General features: G+C 51.6%; 1 protein-coding gene across 2 annotated transcripts; it reads left to right on the top strand.

Annotated features, from left to right (window-relative positions):
• The first annotated feature begins 1,193 nt into the window (after positions 1–1,193).
• On the top strand, positions 1,194–26,495 carry PIGG (phosphatidylinositol glycan anchor biosynthesis class G (EMM blood group)). Of its 2 annotated transcripts, none has more exons than XM_066279395.1 (13): positions 1,194–1,515; positions 2,485–2,690; positions 6,462–6,671; positions 8,724–8,912; positions 9,797–9,938; positions 10,315–10,527; positions 14,029–14,135; positions 14,429–14,707; positions 15,827–16,284; positions 17,147–17,338; positions 18,552–18,861; positions 22,898–23,061; positions 25,267–26,495. In XM_066279395.1, the coding sequence occupies exons 1-13, from the start codon at positions 1,362–1,364 to the stop codon at positions 25,478–25,480; spliced, it is 2,838 nt and encodes a 945-aa protein (XP_066135492.1). In that variant the 5' UTR covers positions 1,194–1,361; the 3' UTR covers positions 25,481–26,495. The 2 variants fall into 2 exon arrangements, with proteins under 2 accessions (XP_066135492.1, XP_066135491.1); XM_066279394.1 differs by having other exon boundaries at positions 14,029–14,246.
• Positions 26,496–27,426: the final 931 nt, after the last annotated feature.

The following is a 27,426-nucleotide window of genomic DNA, read 5'->3' as shown; positions in this document are numbered from 1 at the left end:
GGTCCATGCTTACTTTAACTGAGCCTTTGCGGAGGTTTTTGTGTTTTTGTTTTGTTTTGGGTGTTTTGTGGTTTTTGTTGTTGTTTTGTTTTGTATCTGCAATAATGTATCTGGTAAAATTCCTTTGAAATGTAAGAGTAGTTTTATTTTCCCGAGCCCTCAGGGCAGCCACCCCACCTGAGCAGAAACCAGCAAACGCCACCATTGTAATTATTGTTCATTGTTACCTATCTTATGCCTGCCTATGGAAAAGAAGTTTGAGTATATACATTTTTACTTGTTATCCAATCCCAAAGGTCTCCCTGCTTTGCTTTCTCCCGCCTACTTAGTCTATCACCAACGGAATTCGTTGTAACCCCCTTGCGACTTCCCTTTTGATTCTGACGTATAAAATGAGTGGTGACGCTGCCATTTTCCGTAGCATCTTCTCAATCCGTTGAGAACGTGTCCCGACACTATCGACGGTTTGGGCTACAATAAACTTGTAAAAATCCCTTACAGCTTGGACCTCTCTGGTTGACAGAGGCGAGCTGGGCTGAGGCTTGGGCTGTGACGCGGGGACCGCGCGGCCGTCCTCAGGGCCGCTTTAGGAAGTGCCGGTTCGGGAAGGACCACCCGCCCTGCAGCGCTGCCCCGAGGCGGCAGACTGGCACCGCCCGACACCGGGACGCGGGAGGGTCAGGCAGCTGCTGCGAGTTTGCTGTGTGTTCAAGTTAGGGGGACGCAGGCCCTTCTGGGTGCAACCACGTACACAGCGAAGCGAAGCGCGGTGGGCGCAGTCGTGAGGCGCCCCCTGAACAGGGTCTGGCGGCATCGGAGGCCCGGCGAAACCAGACGTCTCTGCGCTGGCGGGTGTCGCCAGGCGGTCGGACCCCTGTCCACACCCAGCCCCTCTCCGGGAGCCCACGAGCGAGCGCTTCTCCGCACCTGTCAGCCTCGGTTCTCATTCCTCACACGAACCTCGCCCGCACCCTGGAGCCTAACCGAGCGACTTGTTCCCACGCCCGGAAACGACTCAAACACCGGCGGGGCGGGCCCTCGCGGTGGGAGAGGCGCACCGTGATTCGCAGGTGGGCGGAGTGGGCGGTGCTATGTGAGAGGCCAGTGTGGGGATTGGGCAAGCACGCCGGAAGTACGCTTTGAGAGCCTAAAATCAGGGCCGCTCGGCGCCCGGAAGCGCCCGTTCCCTTCGTGTGTATTTCCGGTACGCGGGCTGCGATGACAGCGGCGGGGACTGGCACCTGTCAGATCCGCCAGTTCGCACTCGCTCAGAGGCTGCTGCCTGCAGCCGGAAGCCGCTGCGGCTGGGCGAGACGCTGCTGGGGTTCGGGAGCCGGCCCGGCGCCCGACGGGTGTGCACGATGCGGCTGGGCTCCGGGACCTTCGCCGCAGGCTGCGTAGTGATCGAGGTGCTGGGGGTCGCGCTCTTCCTTCGGGGATTCTTTCCCGCCCCCGTTCGTTCCTCCTCCGGCACCGAGCACGAGGCAAAGCCCCCAGCGCCTGAACCCTCGGCAGGTACGGACCCTTTCCTGCCATCCCGCTCCCTGGGCCGGTTTTGCCGAAGCGATCTCCTTCTGAGCACCCCCCCCCCCGGGCTCCCTGATGGTCTCTTCCATCCCGCTCTCTCCGAGGACCCCTCGTCCTTTTCTGTATCTATCCTGCAACTTTGTGGCATCCGCCGCTCTCAGTCCCACTGAACGTTTGCTCTCCACAGCCGGGCTCCCGCCTCTCTCCAGCTCTGATGCTGGGAGGCGCGCACCCCGCTCCAGCGGGCTTTGAGCCGCTCCCTGTTCCTGGCACTTTTTCTGCTCGATGAGTCACAACAGGTAAAGATTCCTGCGGACTCCTCGCTTGCTTGCTTGCTTGCTTCCTTCCTTCCTTCCCTTTCCTCCCTCCCTCTCTTCTTTTTTCTTTCTTTCGCTTTTTTTCGTTTCATTCCTTCCTTCCTTCCTTCCTTTTTCTTTCTTTCGTTTCATTCTTTCATTACTCCAAGGTCCCCTTTTGACCAGTATTGAATACCGCCCGGCATGGACACCTTCCTGGTTCTCACCTACCCAGCAATGCATATACCAGGTAGAGGCACTCCCGTTTTAGTCCAAGTTCACACAACACGAGCCACTGACCGTGTAAACACACTTTGTAAATGCTCGTCCTTCCACTCAGTGAAGCTCTGTGTTTTTAGGAGAAACTTTATAAATTTTCAATTCCAGGACCCTCACGAAGGGACTCCCCTTCACAACTGGAATAGGGAACTGGAACATAAGGCTTTTCCTGGTTCCAGTACTCCTCACCATGCTAAGGGTAATTCATTACTTAATACTGGGGTTCCCTGAGCTTACTCAGCATCATCCCCTTCCCACACTGTGGGCCTTTCCCTTTGGGTTGGCACATAGAGATATGACAAGCTATATGCTTGAGAAGTAGTCAGAAACTAGATTATAGGAGATTGAATGCAATTTCATTTTTTCTTTCAAACACTTTTAGGAGGCGGTTCCAATTGGACCAAGCTTCCACCACCTCTCTTCGGTAAAGTTGTTATTATGCTGGTAGATGCCTTGAGAGATGATTTTGTATTCGGGTCCAAGGGTGTGAAATTCATGCCCTACACAACTTATCTCATGGAGAAAGGAACCTCTCACAGTTTTGTGGCTGAAGCAAAGCCTCCTACAGTTACTATGCCTCGAATCAAGGTAAAGACTTTGACTTAGCGTTTTATAGCTCATGCTTTGGCTTTTTAAGACGTTTAGAGAGGCTCTCTGTTGTCTTTTACTTGTCCACTTTTGGTTAAAATTCAGTGCTGTCCACCTGGCTGGGACAGTAGAATGCTGAAGATCTCTGACAGATAAGATAGAACTGAGACCAATGATTTGTGCCCTTTCAAGTAGCCAGAGCTCATGCTTTAGTCTCAGAGATATCATCCTCCTTGCTAATCTGTCCTTTTATTTCATTGTCATTAAGTCACTTGTAATTCTGGAAACCCTTTAGGGTTATCTTGTTCAATCTCTTCATTTCATAGGTGAGGAAGAAGACTCGGACTTTCCGTCATTGAGGCGTACGCAGACACCAATCCCGCATGATCTGGCCTCACAGTTGTCACTTTTTCTACTGTGTCAACCGCTTTCAGGTGTTCAGCTCAGTGAGCATAGCTTTGAAGTGCATGGGCAAAAAAAGACTAAAGTTTTATTGAGTGGCTCAAGATCTATTTATTGAACAAATAGGGATCATTTTCCAGATGTGGAAACAGACTTGAAGTGCCAAAATCACACAACTGGAATAGGGAACTGGAACATAAGACTTTTCCTGGTTCCGAAATCTCTGATGGTCATGCTGCATCACACAGCATCACTACAGAATAGGGTGCCCGAGACAAACCCTGTTCCAGGACTCCCTGCAGCGCCCTTCTTACTCTCAGAAGGCAAGAAACTACTGTTCCCAAGGCCATGGCAACCGTGGGGAGCCTCCAAGGAGATTTCAGATTTGAGCTTTTACTTGCATTTCCTAGGACCCTAAGCCGCAACTCAGTTGCTGCCTGTCTGCTCCCTTGGGTGAAGGGGATGCTACTTTGTCCCTACCCACCTTAAAATGTCACAAGGAACCCAACCTAGTGTGAGTGAGAAGGGGGTACTTTGTAAAAGTCCCAGAAGGATGATGTACAGATATGACTACAGGAAAACAGAAGACATTATAAACAAAGTCATCAGACAAGCGATAAACTGAAAAAGTTGTTTACAGTTGGCATAAAAAACAAAATGTTAAGCCCATTAAATATAAAGAGGATCCAATTAGGCACAACAGTCCAGTAACAACTGAACAAAGGACATGAAGAAATTCACAAGGAAAAAAATTAAAATGGTTAATAAACATGTGAAAAGATTCTTAACTTTACTAGTAATCATAGCAAGGCAAGGCAAAACCATCTATAAGCCCAAATTTCGTCTATCACATTGTAAAAAATTAAAAATTGATGAGGTAAACAGGTGTCTTAACACTATGAATATAACTGTACTGAGCCCCCGCCCTCGCCCAGTCCAGTGCAGTCTTCATGTTGTGCTGCTTGACTTAATGTCCTCCCGTGGCTTACAGTGTGTCTACTGACCCAGGCCTTATGGCTGTACTCCTGCCCATTTACCTCCCCACCCTCCTCTGAGCAACTTTCCCTCTTCTAAGATCACACTTAGCTCGGTTCCCACTGCCTTCAGCTCGGTGTGCTGCCTTCTGTGCCTCAGAGCCTTTGCAGTTTATGGTGTTTTCCCCGGAAGACCCTGCCTCATCTCACCTAGACAGCACTTCAGCCTTCTCATCTCAGCTCAAGTGCCACTTCTACTGAAGCCCTTTAAATATCCATTAAATGGTCTTGGTTAAATAAATTAATATGCATATCCTTTTTGGTTTTCTGGGGAAGGATGTCCATGGTCTTATTAATTGGAAAACAAAAGCAGGTTGTGGAATTATTTACGAGGTTGTTAACATCTTGGTGGAAAGTGTATCTTGGTGTATTTGTGAAGTTACACATAGAGAAGAAAGCTTACTCACCAAAAGTGCTTGGTGATCTTTAGGGAGTAGATTTGGGAGTTAGAGAAAGACTCACATTTCAAGAAATAATTTTATTGAGATATAAATTTAGTGTAATCCAGTATGTACGTTTGTATGTGTGTACTTGGATGAAGTATAACACATATGTATGTCCATGATGCCTGCCTCCACTGGAGATTCTGATGCCCACCCATGAGTGGTGGCTATTGTCGCCGTTACTTTGTTTATATGTGTAGTGACTTATCTCAACAAGTTCTAGAGTGTCTCCCTGACTGCAGCAACTACGTCATTTTTCTAATTCCCATTTTTATTTTTAGGCTAGTCTTTCTAAAGGTCACCCTGGGTCAGCAAAAACTAGCAATTGGTCAAAGGTTGTACATAAACACCTTAGTGATGAGGTTTCCACTCTGTGGGGTCATGTATGAGATGGGCTGTATGCTCACTGGTCAGGTAATTTTATATGTCTGCCCTGACTCTCACTTACTCTTTGAGCAGGGCCTCTTGTTCAGCCAGAAGGAACTGGTAACGAGGCCCCCTCTGGTCTCCTAAGCACAGGCAGCCTTCCAGAGTCCACACGTATGTGGAGCTTATAGAGGTCGACTAGACCTGTCTCGTTCCCCAGATCCCCTTCTAAATTTTGGGCTGGTCTCTTACCACAACCTGCATGGAGCCTCAGGTTGTGGCCTTCCCGTTGATTTCACGTCCCTGGTATAGTGCTGTTCCATGGAACTAGGTTGTGGCCTTCCCGTTGGTTTCACGCCCCTGGTATAGTGCTGTTCCGTGGAACTAGGTTATGGCCTTCCCGTTGATTTCACGCCCCTGGTATCGTGCTGTTCCGTGGAACTAGCTCTAAATCGTGGGTTCACCTCCCCACCCCACTCCGCTGCCCATTCCTTGGCTACTGTAGCACACAGCTGGGGCTGGGGAAGGGAGCAGTCCAATGAAAACACCACAGGTATTCACAGTGCTTCCTGAGAGTTATAGTTTGTCTTAAATAAGAGCTCAATTGGTGTCTACCTTTGGTGAGTTTTCAAAGTCCTGAAATGTTTGTTTTTGACAGTTTTATCATCTCTCCCAGGGGAGAAGATTTGTTGAGCTTCTCACTTGCATTCCAGAAGTCCAGTTATTTCACATTTGTATTTGCTGTTAAAGTCTTGGCAAAATTATCACACTTTTCACATGATCCAGACTCCTGTTTATTTTAATTGCATAGGTCCCTCGACACTAATTTTGGGGGTTGTTGGGAAATCCACATCACAGAGACCTTGACCCATTATTGTGGCCTTTTTATTGTAGACTCTATGCTAAAATGAGGGAGCTGTTGACTTACTCCTATAGCAAAGACATGTGAGGAATGTCATAGCCACATCTTACGCCCCAGTTAGTGTGGTGCCACATGGTATGTGTGTGTTGGGGGGTGTCCCACGGCCATCCCTGGGCCACTTTACTCTGAGAATTCCTGAGAGTTCATGCTTAGAAACTGCTTTCCTCCCGGGGTGTGTGAGATGCTACAAATCTGTGGTTTTTAAATCAGTAAGTGGAGTTGGCAGATTCGAAGCTCAGGTGAAAACCTGGCAGTGGGTCTGAATGTACAGGTGTGTGTTCTCAGCACAGACCACACTTTGCCACTTTTTGATTCTTGGGTCCCACAGCTTCTCCTCTGGTTACTGCACTTGCCTGCCTACTCCACAGCCTCCTCCCTTATCCTGTCCTTGTCTAACATGTGGTCATGTTCACTTTTGAACACTCTGGTTTGGCACAGCATCTGTGTGTAGCATCCCCCTCTGTCCTTACATTGACCCAACCTCTAGTACTAGAGGCGCCCTAGTTGATGCTTGCACCTTTCACCTGTATGGCGGCCCTCAGCATCCTTTCCCCTGCGATGCTTTGGGTCCCTCAGTCTAATCTGTGAGTGTTCCCTCCTGCAGGCGTTGATGACAGGGAGCCTCCCTGGCTTTATCGATGTCGTCAGGAACCTCAATTCCCCCGCACTGCTGGAAGACAACGTGATCACGCAGGCAAAAGCAGCTGGGAAGAGAATCATCTTTTATGGAGATGAAACATGGATGAAATTATTCCCAAAGCATTTTGTGGAATATGATGGAACAACCTCATTTTTTGTGTCAGATTATACAGAGGTCAGTTTTTAAAATAAGAAATATATATCACACTAGGTAGAGAAGCAGTGTTGTTGGCATTGGCTTTTGTTACTGTAGTGGGAGAGGCATCGAGACATTGTAAACATGATTCATGCTTACAGTCAGTTACAACCCCGGGACGTAAACCCTAATGCCAGCATGAGCACAGGACTCTGGAGCCCATAGCCTAGAACAATGAGCACCCCTGACGAGTATAAAGGGTCCTGAAGGGCTTCCCAGCAAGGAGCCACTTAAGCTGTTTTCTTTCTTTTTTCTTTTTCTTTTTTTTCTTTTTTTTTTTTTTTTTTTTCCACAGGGACAGAGAGAGAATCAGAGAGAGGGATAGACAGGGACAGACAGACAGGAACGGAGAGAGATGAGAAGCATCAATCATCAGTATTTCATTGCGACACCATAGTTGTTCATTGATTGCTTTCTCATATGTGCCTTGACCGTGGGCCTTCAGCAGACTGAGTGACCCCTTGCTCAAGCCAGCGACCTTGGGTCCAAGCTGGTGAGCTTTTGCTCAAACCAGATGAGCCTGCACCCAAGCTGGCGACCTCGGAATCTCGAACCTGAGTCCTCTGCGTCCCAGGTCCAATGCTCTATCCACTGCGCCACTGCCTGGTCAGGCCGACTTAAGCTGTTTTAGAGGTGGGTGAGGACTTTCTAAGAGGACTGAGCAAATGGCAGCATCTGTCCGAGGCAGAGTTCAAGGACTCCATGGGCTGCCTGGGACCCCTGAGGCTGTTGGTTCTTCTGCAAGTGGGGCAGCGTCCAGAGTGGGGAGGCATGAGGGCAGAGGGTAAGCTGGGGGCCTGGTCCTGTGGAGCACCAGCCCCTGTTGGGGGTGCAGTCTCCAACAAGGAAAGAGTGTGACTAGAGCCCTAGTTGGAAGGCTGAGCCTGGGTGCCGTGGAAACCCACATGTCTGAACTTGGCATTGGGTTGGGTAGTCTTGCACACCCACACCCGTCTGCTTTCTGGGCCTGGTGAAGCACCTGCAGTCAGTCCTGCTTACACTGATGGCCTTTGCTGCAGTGACCTGTGCAGACACATCAGCACTGACCAGCAAGCAGTGGCTGGGTTTCCCCGTCCTGCGTGAAGTCACTCAGAAACACCTCTCTTTGTCGTACGTAGCATTTTCAGTAAGAGAGAGGTGGTCCAGAGGAGGGGTCGGGGCTGCCCAGGCTGATGGCTCTGCTTGGGACAGCTGGGTGGCTGGTCACTGAGTGCTGTGTATCTTTCCTCCCAGAGCAGCTTTCTTGTAGGAGGCACATAGGTGCCCTCAGCTTCACCCTGCTGGTTACTTGAACTCTGGGTACTGTTTTGTTTTCGCTAACTGCCTTTCACCCTTAGTTACCGCATAATGGCTTAGCACCCGATTCCCTTGGTCAATTGCTCAGTTAAGCCCCACTAGTAGTCCCACAGAATTTTTTTCTCTGATCAGGCTTTGCTCATTTAAATTATCTGTTTGGCCTGACTGGGCAGTGGCGCAGTGGATAGAGCGTCGGACTAGGATGTGGAGGATCCAGGTTCGAGACCCTGAGGTCGCCAGCTTGAGCGCTGGCTCATCTGGTTTGAGCAAAGCTCACCAGCTTGAGCCCAAGGTCACTGGCTCGAGCAGGGGCATTCGGTCTGCTGTAGCCCCTGGTCAAGGCACATACGAGAAAGCAATCAATGAACAACTAAGATGCCGCAACGAAGAATTGATGCTTCTCATCTCTCTCTTCCTGTCTGTCCCTCTCTCTGACTCTTTCTCTGTCACAAAATAAATAAATTAAATTAAATTTTAAAAAAAGATCTTTAAATTATCTGTTTAATGCATTCTGTCTATAACGTAGAGACATAAAAACAGTATTAGTGAAAGCTTACTCTACTGCTACTGTTTATTTAATTTTTTATGGCACTTTTTCTTTTCTCTTGTTCCTTTCAAACTCCTACAAGTTCCATTACCTAAAATAAACACTTATAATTTATAATGACCGTATCATTTTCCTTGAAGGTCCATGGAAATTAAGGGCCCTCTTCATGTGCATTTCTCCCTTTCCAGGTGGATGATAATGTTACAAGGCACTTGGACAAAGTGTTGAAAAGAGGGGATTGGGATGTGTTAATCCTCCACTACCTGGGGCTGGACCACATCGGCCATGTCTCTGGGCCCAGCAGCCCCCTGATCGGGCGCAAGCTCAGCGAGATGGACGGCGTCCTGATGAGGATCCACACTGCACTGCTCTCAGAGGTGGGCTGTACTCTGCTGCACTGTGGATTAGGACGTCCTCGTGCCCACGTTCCCCAGTCTTAGAGCTGGGCCGTGGACTCGGGTGACCTCCTGTGAACGAATGTTGTGCCCATCATCATTCAGGCAGCCCCACAGACAACATGTGTCATTTTGAGATGCTCACCTGCACTCATCCGTCTCCCAGTGGCTCTCCCTCTCTCCCCATCTCCCATTCATCCAACTCAGGTTGCCTGAATGCTTCTGTGTCCCTGTGCCTGTCTGGGTGTCTGTGGACCATAGGCTGTAGCTGGGAGGGCAAAGAGGAAGCAAAGGAACTGAGCACATGAGTGTTCCTGAAGGGGAAGGTGACTGGCACCCCTGGAAACCCCAGGCAGGAGGAGAGAACACCTGAGAGGCTGAGATTTTCAGCAGCATATGAGCAGAGGCTGGAAGGGATGGAGGGGTGGGTATACCATCCCCGGGTCAAGAGCAAGGTCAAGGCAGAGCCCACCAGGCAGGTCCAGGGCAGCAGAGACCATTGGCTGGAGCCACGGGGGCAGGAGGTGGCTGCGTTTGGCAGATGCGGACACTGAGGCATGCAGGGTAACGTGCCCACACTCTCACAGCTTGAAATGGCAGAGGTTCAAACCCAACTCCTCTGCCCCGAGAGGTCCTGAGTCTGAGCCTCCAACACTGTGTGACCTCCATGTGATTCTGTTTGTTTTATGTATGACATTACTTGACCTTAACCCTTTGACCTGACGTTAAGCTCATATGTAAAAAGAAAACACAACTAACTTAGAAAGAGCAACTGTTCATAAAGCTAAAGTCTGACGTTGATTTCTTAACAAGATTATGTGTTATCAGTGTGAATACAGCTGAAAGGTTTTTCCTTTGCTTTATAGGAGAGAGAAGCTCTTTTACCCAGTTTGCTGGTTCTTTGTGGCGATCACGGCATGTCTGAGAGTGGAGGGCACGGGGCCTCCTCTGTGGAGGAGGTGAACACTGCTCTGCTCTTAGTCAGCTCTGCCTTTGAAAGGAAGCCCGGTGAGAATGGAGGAAAGTGTAACATGTTCAAACTGTGTTTCTGTTTTCTATACACTTACTGTCCCTCGGGTGACCACAAGCAGGGCCACCCGCACCCGCTGTTCCCACCCCATGCTACAGGACTCCATCAGTGCTAAGTGTGTGCTGGTGTCTCCCAAGTACCACATGCTGCTGTGGGGTAGGCAGCGAGCCTGCAAAGAGTGGGTGTCAGTCACCTTTCTGACACAGACCAATGCAGAGCTTTCCATGGGAATCCACTGGGAATAGAGTGGGGAGATGGGTGATTTGACTGACGCTAGTTGTAGAAAGTCAAACTCAAGAACGACTACCATCCTGCATATCCTAGAGCCTGTCACTTACACTGTTTTTTCCCTAGGTGATGTCAGGCACCCAAAGCATGTTCAACAGACTGATCTGGCTCCAACACTAGCAATAGGGCTGGGTCTGCCGATTCCAAAACACAGCGTGGGCTGCCTTTTATTCCCGGTTGTGGAGGGAAGAGCGATACGAGAGCAGCTGAGGTTTTTGCATTTGAATACTGTGCAGCTCAGCAAATTGCTGCAGGAGAACGTACCATCCTACAAAAGAGGTGAGTCAGTTACTAGCTGCTGCTGTTGTTAGACTGTGTGTGTTTATCTGCTGTGCCTGGTGTTGTCCTGATGTTTGCAGCTGTGACATCATCTGTCTTTGACTATGTGGCCGTGCAAATTATGTTCCCGTTTCGTTAGAACCCAGACCACCACCATTAGCAGCACCCACAGATGCAATGCTCTAAGTCAGGTTCTTTCATAAATTTTTTCATTCAATGAACGTTGAGTGCTTTTTCACTAAGTTCCCATTTGACTAAGAACTATTAAAGCTGTGGAGATGGCAGTACATGGCTCTGCCCTCATGGAGCTTACCTTTGCAGGGGGAGAAAAAAAGAAGTAGGCATCAGTGTCAGTTGTTGACAAGTGGCTTCGTGGCTGGTGACTGGAAGGGGTGGGAGTGCAGGTGGGTGAGGGCTTCAGAGGCTGGTCTTCAGCTGGGAGGGAGCACTGTGGCAGACACAGGGTCCTGTGGTGGACATGTGCCTGCACTTTGAAAGAATGACCAGAGGCCAGAGTGGCAGGAGCAGAGTGCACTCTGAAGAGGGCACTTGTGAGCTCAGAGGGATGTGAAGGCCTTTGGGACACTGAGCTAGTGGGGGCTTTCGCTTTCCTTCTGAGATGAGCCAAGGTCTCTGACCTGCATTTTCAAAGGCTCTCTGGGCCATGTGGAGAGAGCTGTGCCTCGTGCTGCAGGGGACTTCGGGGGCTGCTGTGGTGCTTTGAGGGGAGGGGAGGGTGTGAGCCCACGCAGTGGCCAGTGGCCGTGTGGTGGCATTGTCCATACGCTGATAGTCTTGCAGGCAGGATCTTCCGGGGCCCTAGTGAGGTGAGGAAGAGGCGGGGTTTCAATGGGAGTGAGGGGAATGGTGATGCTGAGGTGGGGGGAGCAGGCTCGCCAGGTGGGCCCTCCTGTGTCCAGGATTGGTGCTGAGGAAGCCAAGTAGCCAGAGGAGGAGGGAATGAGCAGCGGTGTGAATGCTGCTCCTGGTGAAGTACAAGGTGGAGGCACCATGTGGGTGGTCACTGGTGGCTGGCTGGGGCAGGGGGCCCAAAGCCTGCCTGGGTGCTTGGAGGGAGGAGCAAGAGACCGCAGACAGAGCATCTCGGGGAAGGCTGTGTGGGTCTCTGGGGTGGGTGAGGGCATTTATTTTTTATCTGGGAGAATGCATGGGACGTTTCTGGGCTGGTAGGGAGGATACAGAACAGGAAAGAGCGCCTCCTCAGCGCCACAGTTTTACACGGTTTATCTGACCTGCCCAGGCACAGGGTGATGTTTGATGCTACAACTGGAGCTCTCTGGGAACCTGTATGAGGGACTCCTGGGTGGAGCCAGTGTTTAATGTGACTCGATGGGTTTTCCTATTTGAAATAGGAGGTCTAGCAGGTAGAAGAATGGCCGTGAGTTTGTGCTAATATGTGAACTGACCTGGATTCGCCTGGACAAGCCCTGCCCATGGGCATGTGGTGGGCCAGGTGTCCTAGTGGCCACAGGTGCAGGAAGCACCACTTTTTGGTCTGTGACAGGGTCCTAGTGAGCAGTTTTGTCAAAGGTGAGGCCCGGCCACAGGGCACTCTTCAGCCCAGACCAGAGACAACGCTACTTTATTTTTGATCTTTCAAAAATAACTTAGTGGGCCTTAAGTATAAGATTTTAGGTAGGACAATAAATAATTCTTACATTGGTTGCCTGTAGAAACGACACTGTTTTAGTTAAATAAAATATATATTATTAATAATAACTTAGGAGCTTGGTAGCTTTTGCAGACTTGTTATTACTGGTGATGTGTGTGTGTCCTTGTTCCTACACTCACAACCAATAAAAAATTCACCAAAATCCCCCAAAAGAACAGTGGAGCTGTTTGCTTGCTTCAGGAGTAGCGGGTGGGAAGGCTGGGAGCTGCATTGGGGGTGGCGGGGAGCCTGTGAGGCGGGCCTGGCCAGTCCCTGGGTCAGAAGACATTGCTGGACCTTGCTCCCCTGGGGCCCTTCTGTCTGCACCATGAGTGAGCGTGCTGCCTGAGAGCAGCCAGAGTCCATGGCTGCAGTGGGGACAACTCACGGCCCTCCATGTGTGTGCGGCCCCCGTCACACCCCTCGCCCATCACTCCCCGACTCCGTTTGGCTCGTGTGCAACAGGCCATTCTCGCCTCGGGGCCTGTGCCTGGGCCTGGGCCTGTGCTCTTCCCTTTGAGCTGACGTCCTCCCCCACCCTTCACCCACTGACCCTTCAGCCTCCTTCACGTTCCAGCGTACACGTCCGACCTTCCTTGCCCTCACCCCCAGCCCTGCCTCCTGTCAACTTTGCTTCTATCCCCAGAAGTCTTGTTATTCCCGCCATTTTTCCTCCACGGCACCCTTCCCACTCTGAGAGCCACTGGGTCACCAGCCTGAGCAGGCGGAAACTGTGTGTGTGTGCACGTCGCAGGTAGTCAGTGCTCAGTGAGTGTCTGTCTGCATACACACACGGTGGTCCCCTGTCTGTGACTCTGGGGGGAGGGGACAGAAGAGCCCCATGTGGGCAGCAGAGTGGAGGTGAGGGTGCCAGCCTGATGCAGCCCACCTCCTGTGAGTGGTGTCTGAGTCGCCCTCCCCTGGAGTGGGCATGGGGAGTGTGGCTGAGAGTCGTGCCAGCACGTGTGTCTGGTCCAGGTCGGCTGGCACAGGCAGAGTGGGCTGGGGGCCCATGCTCAGGGCTGGTACAGGAGGATGCCAGGCAGTGCCAGACAACGAGGGTTCTGTTGCGGCTGTGGCCAGGAAGCTGGGGCAGGCACACCGCTGGCTGGGAGTGGCTGTGAGGGAAGGTGGAAGAACATGTCGAGGACCAGGGAGCCTCAGAAAGGAAGCTCTTGCTTTTCAGTCTAGCCACAGTGAGTCTGGTCTAGCTCTGAGAGGAGGAGGCAGCCTCTGACCTTGGGCAGCAGGCCCCTGTCATCCCAACCAGGGAGCCAGCAGCCGCTGGGGCTGGGCTTCGTCCCGGAGCCCTGGTTTTGTGTCGGGAGTGGGCCCTGCGGTACTGTGTGTTGGAATGTGGCTCACCGTACTGGCAGGAGACTGCCATCCCTTTCCAAAGAGGACTTGTGGCAATAGAAGCTGGTGGAAGGTGTGAGCGCTGATGTGAGGCAGGAGGCTGCACTGGAGACGCATCAGGACCCTGCCTGCCCACACAGTATGTGAGAGGGGGAACATTTTTGTAAAGTTGAGGGCCTATTGATATGATGTATTCCTGGGTGGATTTTCCACTGCGCATTGAAGAAAAGACAGAGGAGCAGGGGGAGGAGGGGGGAGGGGCGGTGGGGTGGGCAGAGGCTTCTGTCCGGGTGCTGGGCCAGAGCAGGCCATACATGGGTGTCAGAGGATGCTGAGGCCGCGTCACAGCACACGCACGATAGCTCACCTGCTCTGGGGTCAGGTTGACAGGCTGTGGTAACTGACACCAGAGCATGGCACATGTGTGTGTATGTCTGTGCTAGGTCTGTGTGACCTGTTCCTCTTCTTGTTAGAGCCTGGATTTGAACAGTTTAAAATGTCAGAAAGGCTGCATGGGAATTGGATCAGACGGTACTTGGAGGAGAATAACTCAGAAGTCCTTCTCAACCTGGGCAGCAAGGTTCGCAGGCAGTACTTGGACGCCCTGAGGACCCTGAGCCTGTCCCTGAGCAGACAAGTGGCCCACTATGATGTCTACTCGATGATGGTGGGGACGGTCGTGGTTCTGGAGGTACGGTGCTCCTGTGGGTGGAGTCACGGCTCAGACATAGAGCTGACTTGATAACATGTATGTGGGTTAAAGTGTATAGAGCACCAGGGTTTCTAAACATGGCAACATAGGCGTTTTGTTTGTTCGGTGTGACCTTGTACACTCCTCTGTCAGGCTGAGTGGACACTGCCTTCCTGCCCCAGGTCCTCACACTGCTCCTGCTGAGCGTCCCCCAGGCGCTGGGCACTGCGGCGGAGCTGGAGGTCCCCCTGTCATCACCCGTGTTTTCCCTGCTCTTCTACTTGACGTTCCTGCTCCTGTGGGCCGTCCACGTCATCGTGTGCACCTCAGCCGGGAGCTCCTGCTACCTGTGCAGCCTCCCGTGGCCGATGGCGGGGGCGGTGATGGTGCTCGTCTCCGCGCTGCTCTGTGCGGTCCTATCGGCTCTGTCCAGGACGTTTGGGGATGGGAGGCCGAGGAAGGTAAGATGGTCCCTGCAGACAACGCTGCCTCCCTGGGCGGGCCACAGTTTATTTCAGCTGCTCTCGCATTCACCTGGCGTGGGTTAGAGCCCTGGGGTGTGGCCGGCACAGCACCGGCTGGGCGAGGAGGGAGCCAGTGAGGACGGCCCGTCCCGAGCCCCGAGCACCCACTTCAGACTCTCGGCTCTGCGCCCTCAGATCACGGGCCTCACCTATCGGTTGGAAACATGGAGTCCCTGGCTCTGTCACGGGGGCTGGGCAGAGAGCTGCAGGTGCAGACGGACAGGAGCGGCTGCTGGGACGTGTGTGGGTTGGTCACACAGCCACGGTGTCTGTTGTCGCCTCACTGGCACACGTGCACTGAGCACCGAGTGCTTATCCCCAGTCAGCCAGGGCTCACCTTTAACTTAATATGATTTTTTCTTCAAAATATAAGAGAAAGTTTATTTAGAAAGAGAGGTAGAAGAAATAGGCTTTATGAAACAAGTTACAGAGGCCAAAGAAGGGGCCCTAGGAGCTCGGGAGAGAGAAAGGTGAAGGTAACGTGTGGGGGTGGGGGCTCAGGTCTGCTCCCAGGGCTCATGTTTCACTGTAAGTGCTCTAAGTTAGTGTGTTTAAGGGATGTCACTATGATGCCAACTTTGTCATTCAATAGAATTGACCATTGTAGTAGAAACTTTCTAAGTTTCTGGAAAACTCATGGGGAAGTCAAGGTCTCATTTGGTGAGAAATATCCTTGGGGTTCTTCAGTCTCAGTAGCAGGAACGGCCTGTGACCACCTGACGACCCGGCTCCAGAGGGCGGGGCCAGTGCGTGGAGCTCTGGGTCCAGGCTGGTGCGAGCTCTCTGAGCCCTGGTGCTGCTGGGCTGTCTCTGGTCTAACTATCCACCATCTTGTCACTCAGCTTAGGATGGGAAGTCCAGGGTGAGGGTGGCCTGTGTCCCCGGGTGTGCTGAGGAGGACAGGTCATCCCAGCAAGATTGGGAGAGCAGGGACATGAGGAGCTACGAGCGAACATTACACTGGGCTACATTCTGTGACCAACAACTTTAAGTACCTGCATCGAGATGTGTAATTTTCCGGTTGTTCCTTTACAAAGTACCTCTACCTTTTCACAGAATCCGGTGCATTCCAACTCCAAATGGTCAGAGTTAGATCTTCTCATCTTGTTCGGGACTGTGGGCCATGTCTTGAGTCTGGGCGCAAGCAGCTTCATTGAGGAGGAGCACCAGACCTGGTACTTCCTTGTCAACACCCTGTGTCTCGCACTGTGTCACGACATCTACAGAAGCTGCTTCCTGGGGGAAGACGATGAGCCTCAGCCTTGCTTACACGTGGAGGGAGGGTTTGCCGGTGCGGCACCGCCCTTGCAGGACAAGATCTCCGGCTGGGACGGGCCGGAGCCCAGCCGGGTGAAGAAGAGCCCCTCTTCCCTGGACGGGCCATGGGGCCGGGAGAAGTGGATGGTGCTGGCAAGCCCGTGGCTGATCCTCGGCTGCTGCCGGCTGCTGCGGTCCCTGAACCAGACGGGGGTGCAGTGGGCCCACCGTCCTGACCTGGGACACTGGCTCAGCAGGTGAGAACACGGGCTGTGGCGTCCACAGTCTCCTTTTTCAAAGTTTAAGCCTGTTTTTCATGTTCAGGATAAAATGGTACTTGAAATCGAAAGAAATGTAAAAATAGACCCTAACCGTGAACTGATGTAGGTGAATTTACATGGTGCCAGCCTAATGTGTTTGTGTTTGGTTTTTTATTGCCGAATCAATGCCATTGATAATGTTTGAAAACCTGTGAGTTTTCAGTGACAGTTGCGGCAAGGAGGTGGTCACACACACACACACACACACACGCGCGCGCACACACACACACACACACACACACACGCGCGCGCGCCACCTCCTCCCTGATGGACGATAGGGAGGGGCGGGTGAGGCGTGTGGTCAGGAGTCGGGCAGCTCTGCTCTGGTTGTGCAGATGCATCTTCACCAGCTGTGGGAAGTGCAGCAGGCGGAAGCCAGGCAGAGAAGATCGAGACGTGGTGACGTTAGGCACTGTAGCTGTCTGTCAGAGAAGATCTAGCTACAGCGAGATGGAGCCGTGTTTCCGGAGAGTGTAGCAGACAGAGGTCGTGGTCTGGTCTCTGGGAGGAACAGGGCTCAGGACTGTCACAGACACATTCTTAAAGGAGGACGTTCTAGTGAGTGAAAGGGAAATGCTTCTTCCTCCTAGCAATTAGGGAACTCCAGGTGAGACAAGAAGGTATGGCTTTTGTACCCAGCAAGGTGGAGAAACTACGGGGATTTAAATCACCAACGATTTTCTTCTTAGCTTTTCAGGAAAACCAGCACTTTTTAGTACAATTCTTAGAAAGCCAACCAGTAGATACATAAGGGTGCTAGCTGTGCTTTGAGTGACGTGGCACTTTCTCTTCATTGCAGGTCTGACCATAAAGCTGAGCTCTCTGTCCTGGCCGCCCTGGCCCTCGTCATGGTCTTCACACTGGTTCAGCACAGGTGCTCCCTGGCCTCCAAAGTGGCCATGGCACTGGGCCTGCTGGGGGTCTACTGCTACCGGGCGGCCGTGGGCCACGTGCTGTTCCCATGGCAACGGGACACCAAAGACATTTCAAAGTACGTGCACTGACCCCAGGATTTGTTTTCAGGTTTCCCTCCTGCTTTATGTACTAAAACGTTTCGGCAGGAGTGTGAGGCCAGGCCAGGCGCTGCTCTTTCTCCTGGTCTCCAGCCAGCTTGCCCTGGCGTCCCTGACTCTGAGCCCAGCGCTCTGTTTCTGTCAGCTTCTGACTCCCCAGGTCTGTACGGCTTCTCTGTGGTCTGTACCCCTGTGGTCCCTACTCGCTCACTCAGCTCACTCTGGGCTGTGGCCTGGCCTCTGCTCTGGGCCAGTGCCGCCCTGGGGCGTGCCTTCATCCTGGCACGCGGAGGATTGTGCGCCACTGTTTGAATTAAGCTTATCTTACTAAAACCACAATTTTTAAAAATTATAAACATTTCAAAGAAAATCTGAGCTATGAAAATTCAGTTTTTCAAAACATACATTATTATGATGGTTATTTCATTAAAAATTGTTTTACTTACCATTACTTTAAATGATGAGCTTTTCTAGTGTACTTAAAAGTTTTGATTTATAAAACTTATTTATGATGTTTTAGGAATGTATGTGTTTAATAAGATGAAGTTCTTTGGCTCAGTGTCATCAGTTGTGTCCTTTACAGACAGCTGTAAATGAAGTGCTGAATTAATTACTTAGCTCATAATAGTCAGGTGTGTACCAAACACATGACATACATTCGCTTGTTAAATTCCCAGGGCAGTTTTGTGAGGTGCCAGCCACCAACAGGAGCACCCGGGGTCTGACTTAAGCTGCCCACAGCAGCAGGGCCAGGAAGGGGCTGAGCCCAGACTCCGGCCCTGTCTGTCTGCAGACCCTGCAGTTTGCACCACAGTGTGTGTGTGCACAGCACTTGCAAGTACTTCCTTAGATCTGCTGGGTTGTGAACATGGAGTTCACATTTGTGAATTTGGGAAGTTCCTGGCAGAGCTGGAGCTCATCCTACTGCAACGGTTTTTCAAATGAACTGTGTCTTGCACCCGGGTGGTCCTTGGGCAAGATGAGGAAGCTCCCTCAAGGGGGAGAGCGCACAGAGAGGGGTCCTGAGGCTGATGTGCAGAGGCAGACGCCCTATTTCCACTGGACACCCCAGGTGGGCGGTGCTGAGGCTTATGAGTCAGCTGAGTGGACACATGGTCTTCACGGGAAAATGTGTATTTGAATTTTTCAAGGGGGTGCTAACAAATCGAATGAGTTTTGCTTTTTTTCTAGGGGTATTATTGAAGCTCGTTTTGTTTATGTGTTTGTCCTTGGCATTCTGTTCACGGGCACCAAAGACTTGCTTAAATCTCAAGTCCTCGCTGCAGACTTCACAGGCAAGACTGGGGGTCTGTGGGATGTGTACAGTGGCTTGGTGCTGCTGGCTGCACTGCTGTTTCGGGCGCACAACCTCCCCGTCCTAGTGTGCAGCCTCCTGATCCAGACGGTGCTGACCAAGTTCATCTGGAGGCCCCTGAGGCACGATGCCGCCGAGGTCACTGTCATGCACTATTGGTTTGGTCAAGCATTCTTCTATTTTCAGGTAGGTTTTCGTTATTATCGTCGAAATAACTAATGTTTTAGGTCATTTATCTTTCAGTGCTTTTTGTTATTGTTATTGTTTTGAGAAAATTTTACCGTAAGTTGGGAAGTTATCATGTTTGTTTGATGAAAGAACTGTCAGTATGAAACGGTGACTGATGCTTCAATTTCCGGTTTCTTTTATAAGATGTGATATACTTAGTTATTTCAGACAGACATGCTCGGTGGAGGCCGTGGCTGCTGACACCAGTGGCCGTGCTGGGTGTGTGTTTACCCGGCACTGGGGACGCTTTGTGTGTCCGTTGTCTTTTCTGACAAATGATGACTGCTTCGTGTCCTCTCCCCGGCTGTCATGTCCCCACCGGGTTATGAATCCCCTGGGACCCAGTGGGCATCACGTGTCCTCTCCAGTGTTGACAAGTCCAAGCCGCCTCCAGGATAGACCTCATGTGCACCCACATACTTGGAAGGGCACCTGGACAGGTGGACATAGAGGCCAGCACCCATCCTCAGAGGGACGCAGTTACATCCCAGCCTGCTTGCATTGCTGCTCTGAGCCCCGCCCTAGACCTGGTCACTGCCAGAGGTTCCCACAAGGTTCCTTCCCACCTGCACGCTCCCGCACAAGCTGCTCACAGTCCCGTGGTGATTTTCCGTCTTCACAGGGAGGATCTGTATTTCTCTCCATGGCAACGGCTCTTCCCTCCTCCTCCTCTTCCTCCTCCTCCTTCTCTTCCTCCTCCTCTGTCCAGACCTGGAAGCTTGTCTAGCTCTGTATGTCCTTTGGTCTGCCTGGGTCTCTCCCCATCCTGTGTCCTCCTCTCCTGGTTTCCTGGTGCCCCGATGGCTCTTCTGTCTGTTCCCTGCAGCCCAGAAGGGGCGGGTGGTGACATTCTGGGCAAGGGGCCTGACAAGGACCTGCCTCAGCCTTTAGTCCCTCTGTGCCACCCTGGTCCTCAAGCCTGCTTCTGCTCTGCCTCCCACACTCTAGCCGCAGCTGCCCAGCGAGACTTCGTGCTTCTCCAGCTGGGCATGTGGCGGTTTCCTGCATGAGGCTGTGCCTCGGCAGTGGTGGCCAGCCCTTCTGAGCTGTCTGTCGTCTGTCTGTCTTAGTTTTCTCAGTTGTGACCTGAGGTTGCTGTGAGATGCGATTACCTAGCGTGAGAAACAACAGGTGGCAGTGCCTGGTGAACCCTCAGGGCCCATGTTGCTTCTCAGCCTGGCAGTCGGCACAGACCTGAGAGGGGCCACAGCTGCCTGGAGTCAGAACCCAGCAGGACTCGCAGGAGGTGCAGTGATTGAGGACATGCTGTGACCAGGGCGTGAAGAATTTGGTTGCTTGGCCCCACTCAGCCTGACCTCAGCCATGTCTCCAAGGTTCCAGCATCCATATTTCAAAGGCCACAGCTTTTTCTTGCCATTCAGAACAACATTGTGTGTGTGTGTGTGTGTGTGTGTGTGTGTGTGTGTGTGACAGAGAGAGAGAGAGTCAGAGAGAAAGACAGACAGATAGGAAAGAAGAGAGATGAGAAGCATCAATTCTTCATTGCTGCACTTTAGTTCACTGATTGCTTCCTCATATGTGCCTTGATGGGGGTGGGGGGGTGGGGGAGGGTTACAGCAGAGTGAGTGACCCCTTGCTCAAGCCAGCAACCTTGGATTCAAGCTAGTGACCTTTGGCTTCAAAGCAGTGACCTTGAGGCTCAAGCCAGCAACCATGGGGTCGTGTCTATGATCCCATGCTCAAGCCAGCTACCCCGTGCTCAAGCTGGTGAGCCCTTTGCTCAAGCTGGCAATCTCGGGGTATCAAACCTGGGTCCTCTGCCTCCCAGTCCAATGCTCTATCCACTGCGCCACTGCCTGGTCAGGCCCCTTCAGAAGAAATTCAGAGGTTCACAAGGTTTGAGGATGTGGAGAAGTGCAGAATCTGCCCAGGAATCCCATACACCAGCTGGAACAAGCTGTGAGCACAGCACTGAGGCGCTGGGCAGACTCACAGGCTCCTTCCAGCCTGGTCCACTTCTGTGTCTTTTGAATTGGTGCACCTGCCTTGGGGTTCTTTAGTGTTGAGCCACTCAGTGTCACTTAAATGTTGCCACAGAAGGACTTTTCAGTTTTTCTGAGCATGATGGAAGTTTCCAAATGGCTGGTGTTGACCGTCAGTTTTCTCTTTATCTGGAAGTCCAGCTCAGGCCTGTGGCTGGTGGTTGCCTCCCACCAGCAGTCTGTGAATGACTATCCCTCACACTCGAGCACGAGTGGCTTGGTGGGGAGCACTGTGACCATCTCTCTTCCCAGGCTCCTGGGCACCTGCTGGACAGTTAGCCTGTGTGAGGAGCACAGGGCCTCCTGCCCCAGGGACATGTGCTGGCCCACACAGCCCATCCCTGTCTGCGATGTGTCCTTGTGCATGAGGACTGGTGACACGGCAGACCTGCTGGCTCCTGAGCGGAGAGCTGCACTGAGGCCTTAGAGATGCCCCAGAGCGAGGACGAGCCTCACCTTCTGTCTGTCCCTCAGCGGCGTGTTGCCTCGTTCCTCAGGAAGGTGCTGCTGTGGGGCAGCACGGTCTCATGTCCAGTGGCCTCAGGTATCCCTGCAGCTCACACCACGTATGTGCTGGGGTCCATCAGCGATCAGGGTCCGCACAGAGCTGGTCCTTGCACCACCAGCCCCACGGCATGTCAGAGACGAGCAGCCATGTGGGGACAGGAGAGGAGCAGGCCCCCAGAGCCTTCCTCATCCCCACAGTCCACCCCTCTGTCAGGTTTTATTTCCTGGGGGAAGACTAGAGACTTTCTCCCCCTCCTTCCTGCCCTTCACTTGCAGCTGCGTCCTCAACAGCATGGAGTCAGGAGCACAGCACTCTGCTGAGGCCTGCTGGCCCTCCACAGGACCCTGGGTCTCTCTGCCTCGGTTTCCCGCCTCCACACTGAGGGTTGCATAGCAGTATGTCAGGACTGTTAAAGACAAAATGAGTGAATGCAAGGAACCCCCAACAGCTGGTCCATGCCTTAGCTGCACAGACAGTATTAAGTTGACCATGGGACCTCCAGCAACCTGGCAGGCGTCAGACCCACTCTTCCACTCTCGTCACACTTCCCTTCGCCCTAGCAGCTCTGGGGTCTCAGTCTCCGGAGAGGGCTGGTAAGAAGCGTCAGCATCATGTAATCGGGGAGCCCAGGTGGCCACAGGCAAAATGGACTGAAGGGGAAGCCAGTGGTTACTGGTGAGGGATGTGCCCGAGGTCAGACGGCAAGGACAGGGTGTTGGGAGGTCCACCACTGTGACCATGTGACTGCTGGGAATGACACGCAGCCCGAGGAGGACACAGTGGAGATGGCAGCTGAGTTTGCAAAGCTGTAAACACCCAGTGGAACCGTGTGCTGGGCCGTGGGCTAAGTGGCTCTTTGGGGGTCACTCACTGGGATGGGAAGAAGACACTTGTGTGTCCAATCTGTAAACACCCTGCATTTCTGAGGAGAGATCTCCAGCATCGATAGAGACTGGAAGTGGAGGGGGACTGACTCTTAGGAGCTCTGCCATCCTGTGCAGGACGAGCTGGTGGCAGCAGTTCCTCACCAGGCCCAGCTGGTGGTTACCGGCCAGACACTGAGCGGCTGAACTGTGCAGGTGGCCCGCCTGCCCTCTGCCTCCAGCGAATGCCCCTCAGCCACTTACCTCCCAGGGTCACATGCAGCCCTGGGACAGCGTCCCAGATGGAGGTTGAGGAGGTAGGGGGCAGGGGGGAGTCAGTGCATCTCTGTTAAGTCACCCTGAGGAAATTCAGAATTTGCCACAGTTCATCAGCAAGTTTCTGTCTATGGTTTATCAAAGGTCAGACCTTGTACTTGCCCCTGTCTGAGGGAGGCTTCTCATGGAGGGACAGTGTGTCCAGGGTCAGTCAGGGCGGAAGGGTGGATGGGAGGCCAAGGCTCCTGTGTGTCCACCTCACCATGACCATGACTAGCTTTCCACAGTCCCCGGTGGCTGTATTGTAAGAGTCACCATGTCAGCACTGTCTCCCTGTGTTCCAGGGCAACTCCAACAACATCGCCACAGTGGACATCTCGGCGGGCTTCGTGGGCCTGAACACCTACATGCAGATCCCAGCCATGTTCCTGACGGCATTTGCAACGTACGCGGGGCCTGTGCTGTGGGCCAGCCACTTGGTGAACTTCCTGAGCTCAGAAACCAGCAGGTAAACTCCTTTGTCTCTCCGCAGACTCTGGTGCAGGGCTGTCATTCTTTCCCTGAAAATGCAGATCACCCTTTGATGCTGACTCACAGTGGTAGGGGAGGGTGCAGGGGTGCACTCTCCGGGCTCAGCACAGACATGCACTCCCCAGGTGAGGGGCAGTCAGGGAAAAGGCCTGTCCATCCATGAAGCTTCTCCCAAGTTTCCCTGTGTAGCTGGTGCTGTGGCTGCAGGAGGGTAAGCGCCCTGATGGGTGGAATTCCCAGTGGGACCTGGTACACAGGGACTTGCTGCAGGAGCTTGTGGTCTGGTTGGGACACAGCAAGGGAGCCATGTACTCGCTGAGCCAGAGCACTAGGTCAGGGCGGCATTGCAGAGCAGGGGCTGCGGGCAGCAGGAATCGTGGCCGTACAGGGCAGCACACGGGGCCGGGCTGCGTGTGCGCCAGAGGAGAGGGGAGCAGAGCACGCCACTGCCAAGGATGTCGCATGAAGTCTCTTCCTTCTGAGTTGATTGTTATATGAGGGGTAAGAAAGTGGTCTACTGCAAGTGTGCACACATCTGTCCAGTTTCCCAGCACCATCTGTGAGGAGACTGTCTTTACCCCACTATGTGTTCCTGACTCCTTTGTCGACTATGGCCGTGGGCTCGCTGTTTGAGCCTTGATCATGGTGAATGATCTTTTAAATGCATTGCTGGATTTGGTTCTCTAATATTTTGTTTAGGCTTTCTGCATCTATGTCCATCAGGATATTAGCCTATGATTTTCTTTTATACTAAGGACTTTGTCTGGTTTTCAAATAGGATAATACATGCCCCATGAAATGAACTTGGGGCCCTGGCAGGTTGGCTCAGTAGTAGAACATTGGCCCGGTGTAACAACGTCCCAGGTTAATTTCCTGGTCAGGGTACACAGGAGAAGAGACCATCTGCTTTTCTACCTCTCCCCCTCTCCCTTCTCTCTCTCTCTCTCCCCCACTCTTGCAGCCATGGCCCAATTGGAACAAATTGGCCCCAGGTGCTGAGGATGGCTCCATGGCCTCGCTTCAGGTGCTAAAATAGCTCAGTTGCTGAGCAACGGAGAAACGCCCCAGATGGGCAGAGCATCATCTGGTAGGGGGCTTGCCAGATGGATCATGGTTGGGGCGCACACGGGAATCTGTCACTCTGCCTCCTTCTCACTTAAGAAAAAAAGTGAACTTGGGAGCCTTTCTTCCTCAATTTTTTGGAACAGTTTGAGAAGGACAGGTGCTCACTCTGATTTTTTTTTTTTTTTTTTTTTTTTTTTTTTTTTCATTTTTCTGAAGCTGGAAACAGGGAGAGACAGTCAGACAGGCTCCCGCATGCGCCCGACCGGGATCCACCCGGCACGTCCACCATGGGGCGACGCTCTGCCCATTCTGGGCGTCGCCATCTTGCGACCAGAGCCATTCTAGCGCCTGAGGCAGAGGCCACAGAGCCATCCCAGCGCCCAGGTCATCTTTGCTCCAATGGAGCCTTGGCTGCGGGAGGGGAAGAGAGAGACAGAGAGGAAAGCGTGGCGGAGGGGTGGAGAAGCAGATGGGCGCTTCTCCTGTGTGCCCTGGCCGGGAATCGAACCTGGGTCCTCCGCACGCTAGGCCGACGCTCTACCGCTGAGCCAACTGGCCAGGGCCTGCTCACTCTTCTTTAAGCGTTGGGTAACATTTATCCGTGAAGCCTTCGGTCCAGGACTTGTGTTTTTGGGGAGTGTTTTGATTATGGCTTCGACTTCATTAGTAGCTATCAGCCTGTTCAGATTTTTTTTCTTCTTGATTCAGTCTTGGAAGATTGTATGTTGCTAGGAATTTATCCATTTCTTCCAGGTTGTTCAATTTGTTGGCATAGAGTTGTTCATAGTCTTGTGTGACTTCCTTTTCCTTGTTTACACTTTATAATGTATATGACAGTGTAGTAGTGAAGTTTTTAAATAGATAATTGTGCAGAATATGGGGGTGCATTTGTCACAAACACTTCGCATCACTGGGCACATGGGAGGTGCCTGCTCTGCTGTCATCTCCTCAGGCCCTTCAGGCCCATTGGAAATGCAGGGTCCACCCCACCAGACGGGCCAGATCCCAGAGCAAGAATTACCTGGTTGTTTTCAAAATAGAATCTCAGTAACGTGTGTCTGTGCCTCCCATGGTTCGGAAGCGACGTGTGCTGACTCTGTGCCCTTCTCCTTGACAGTGGCTCAGCCCTGCGGCACGCTTGCTTCTGCTACGCTCTCTTCTGCTCTCTTCCGGTCTCTGCTTACATCATTCTGGTGACATCCCTGCGTTATCATTTATTTATATGGAGTGTGTTTTCCCCGAAACTCCTCTATGAGGGGATGCGTCTGCTCGTCACAGCCACCGTCTGTGTGTTTTTCACCGCCATGGACCGGACTGGAGTGAAGTCTTAGACAAGCCCTCACGACACTGGAAGAATCAAGGCTGCTGCTCCCTTCGTGGATTTGATTAATAACAATACGTTTCAATATAAGATTATTATAAAAAATATATAAATTCTACAATGTTGATGAATACCTTCGATTTCTTAGACTACTATACTTGAATTTAGATTTAGTAATAAGTGGCTTACTGTACTTGGTTTGAATATGAACCATATTCCCCGTTGACAATCACTACATAAACTTATGAACTTTTCATATCCTGTGGGTAACTTATGATATAACCCAAATTTGTATGTTTAAATTGGTACAGAAAAATGTTGCAGGGGCTGTCGTGTGCATGACCCTCAGAGAGCCCTGCAGCCTGTGGGAGGGGTTCGTGCTGCAGAGCTCAGACCCCTTTACAAGCCCAGAAACCAGGGGTCCCAAGCAGGGGGATACATCTCTTCACACTAATGGCATTTAAAGTGAAAACTAAGACATTTTTTAAAAATTGTACATTTAAAATTATAGGTGTAAACCTGTTGAATGTTTGTTCATATAACATATTTTTAAGAAAAATAACTATTTTTCAAAACAAAAATATTTAGCAAGAAGAGTGGCATTAGTTTGTATTTTTGCAAATCTCCTTAATGTCGGGCTTAACTGAAGATGGTTGGATTGTATTCAATCTGTTAGATATTTGTGTTTAGATGAAGTAGATACAGACCTGTTGTTGGATAAGGGAGGAGTATTTTAACTCCTTTTTCTGATCATTGTGAATGTTCTTTTTTGATACTGCCCTGAATTCAGCCATTATAGTTTCTTACAGGTTAGTGGGAACAAAAAGCAGAGTATATGTGAAACGGGCGGTACTCTACAGCAGTCTGCTCCTGGGTCAGAGCTGCACCAGCCTCGGGCACCTGGTCTTGTGGCTCTAAATGCCACCAGGGAGGCTGGGGACATGGGACAAGGAACTCTGTACTGTTTTTGCAAGTTCTTGTGAGATTTAAGCTATTTTAAAATAAAGTTATTTTGAAAAGGAAAACGTAGTTGCTCTATGTAACCCAAGACCACCTCAGGTGCATGGACTGCACACCCCCCTGCACTCCATGGGGCTCATCTGGTGCCCTGAGGGGCCCCTCCCCAGGGGTGCTCCCATCACATTATCCTCTGGAAAATAACGATCCCAAATGCTGACACAGTTTGTTATTCAAAGCCAAAAGTCACTAGTTATATGGCCAACAGTCTCATCAGAAAACTTGAACTATTGGAACCACAGTGGCAGATGCAAGTTTTCCAGAACTCTTGAACATAGTGTGAAAACTCACATTTTATGGTTGACACATATGCTGAGTGTTTTTGCTCGCATGACACATACACACAGCAAAACAACCCAACAATGGCTGTCATTCTTTCAAGTGAAAATGGCACTCCACGGCAGACGGGCTTTCCTGGAGACAACCTGGGGTCTGGGCAGAGTTCACATGCGTCCACGTCACCCGGACATCAGTCCTCGTTCCTGCCTCCCCAGGGCCTCCCACAGGAACCTGCTCTCCCGTTACCGTGGACACAACAGTTTGACCCACTGTTGCCTTTGCCTTTAAAACTCTCATTTGGAAAATTAATGTGATCTGAAAAGAATGAGGAAACCAAGCTCAGGTGTTAGTGCCTCCAAGACTTTCTGTGCTGTTCTCTTACCTTATAACCCTCTTGTTTCTCTTCACTCTCACCTCTTCCCCCAATTCCTCACCTCCCCAAGATCTGCCTCCTCTTTTTAAAAAAAATAGTGACTCACCTGACCAGTGGTGGTGCAGTGGATGGAGCATCAACCCAGAACGCTGAGGTCCCAGTTTGAAACCCCAAGGTCACTGGCTTGAGCACGGGATCTTTGACACAAATCTTTGACCTTTGATCTTGAGCCCAAAGGTCACCAGCTTGAGCAGGGGGTCACTGTCTCGACTTGAGCTTCGACCATC

This window comes from Saccopteryx bilineata, chromosome 5 (genome assembly GCF_036850765.1).
Source record: "Saccopteryx bilineata isolate mSacBil1 chromosome 5, mSacBil1_pri_phased_curated, whole genome shotgun sequence".
Taxonomy (NCBI): Eukaryota; Metazoa; Chordata; class Mammalia; order Chiroptera; family Emballonuridae; genus Saccopteryx; species Saccopteryx bilineata.
Note: the sequence above shows the minus strand (reverse complement) of the source record. Positions and strands in the feature narration are given on the sequence as shown.

Coding starts and splice junctions, on each gene's coding strand:
- PIGG (XM_066279394.1), top strand. CDS start 1,362: ATGCGGCTGGGCTCCGGGACCTTCGCCGCAGGCTGCGTAGTGATCGAG. Junction 9,939..10,314: donor TGCCTTTGAAAGGAAGCCCG/GTGAGAATGGAG, acceptor TTTTTTCCCTAG/GTGATGTCAGGCACCCAAAG. Junction 14,708..15,826: donor GGGATGGGAGGCCGAGGAAG/GTAAGATGGTCC, acceptor ACCTTTTCACAG/AATCCGGTGCATTCCAACTC.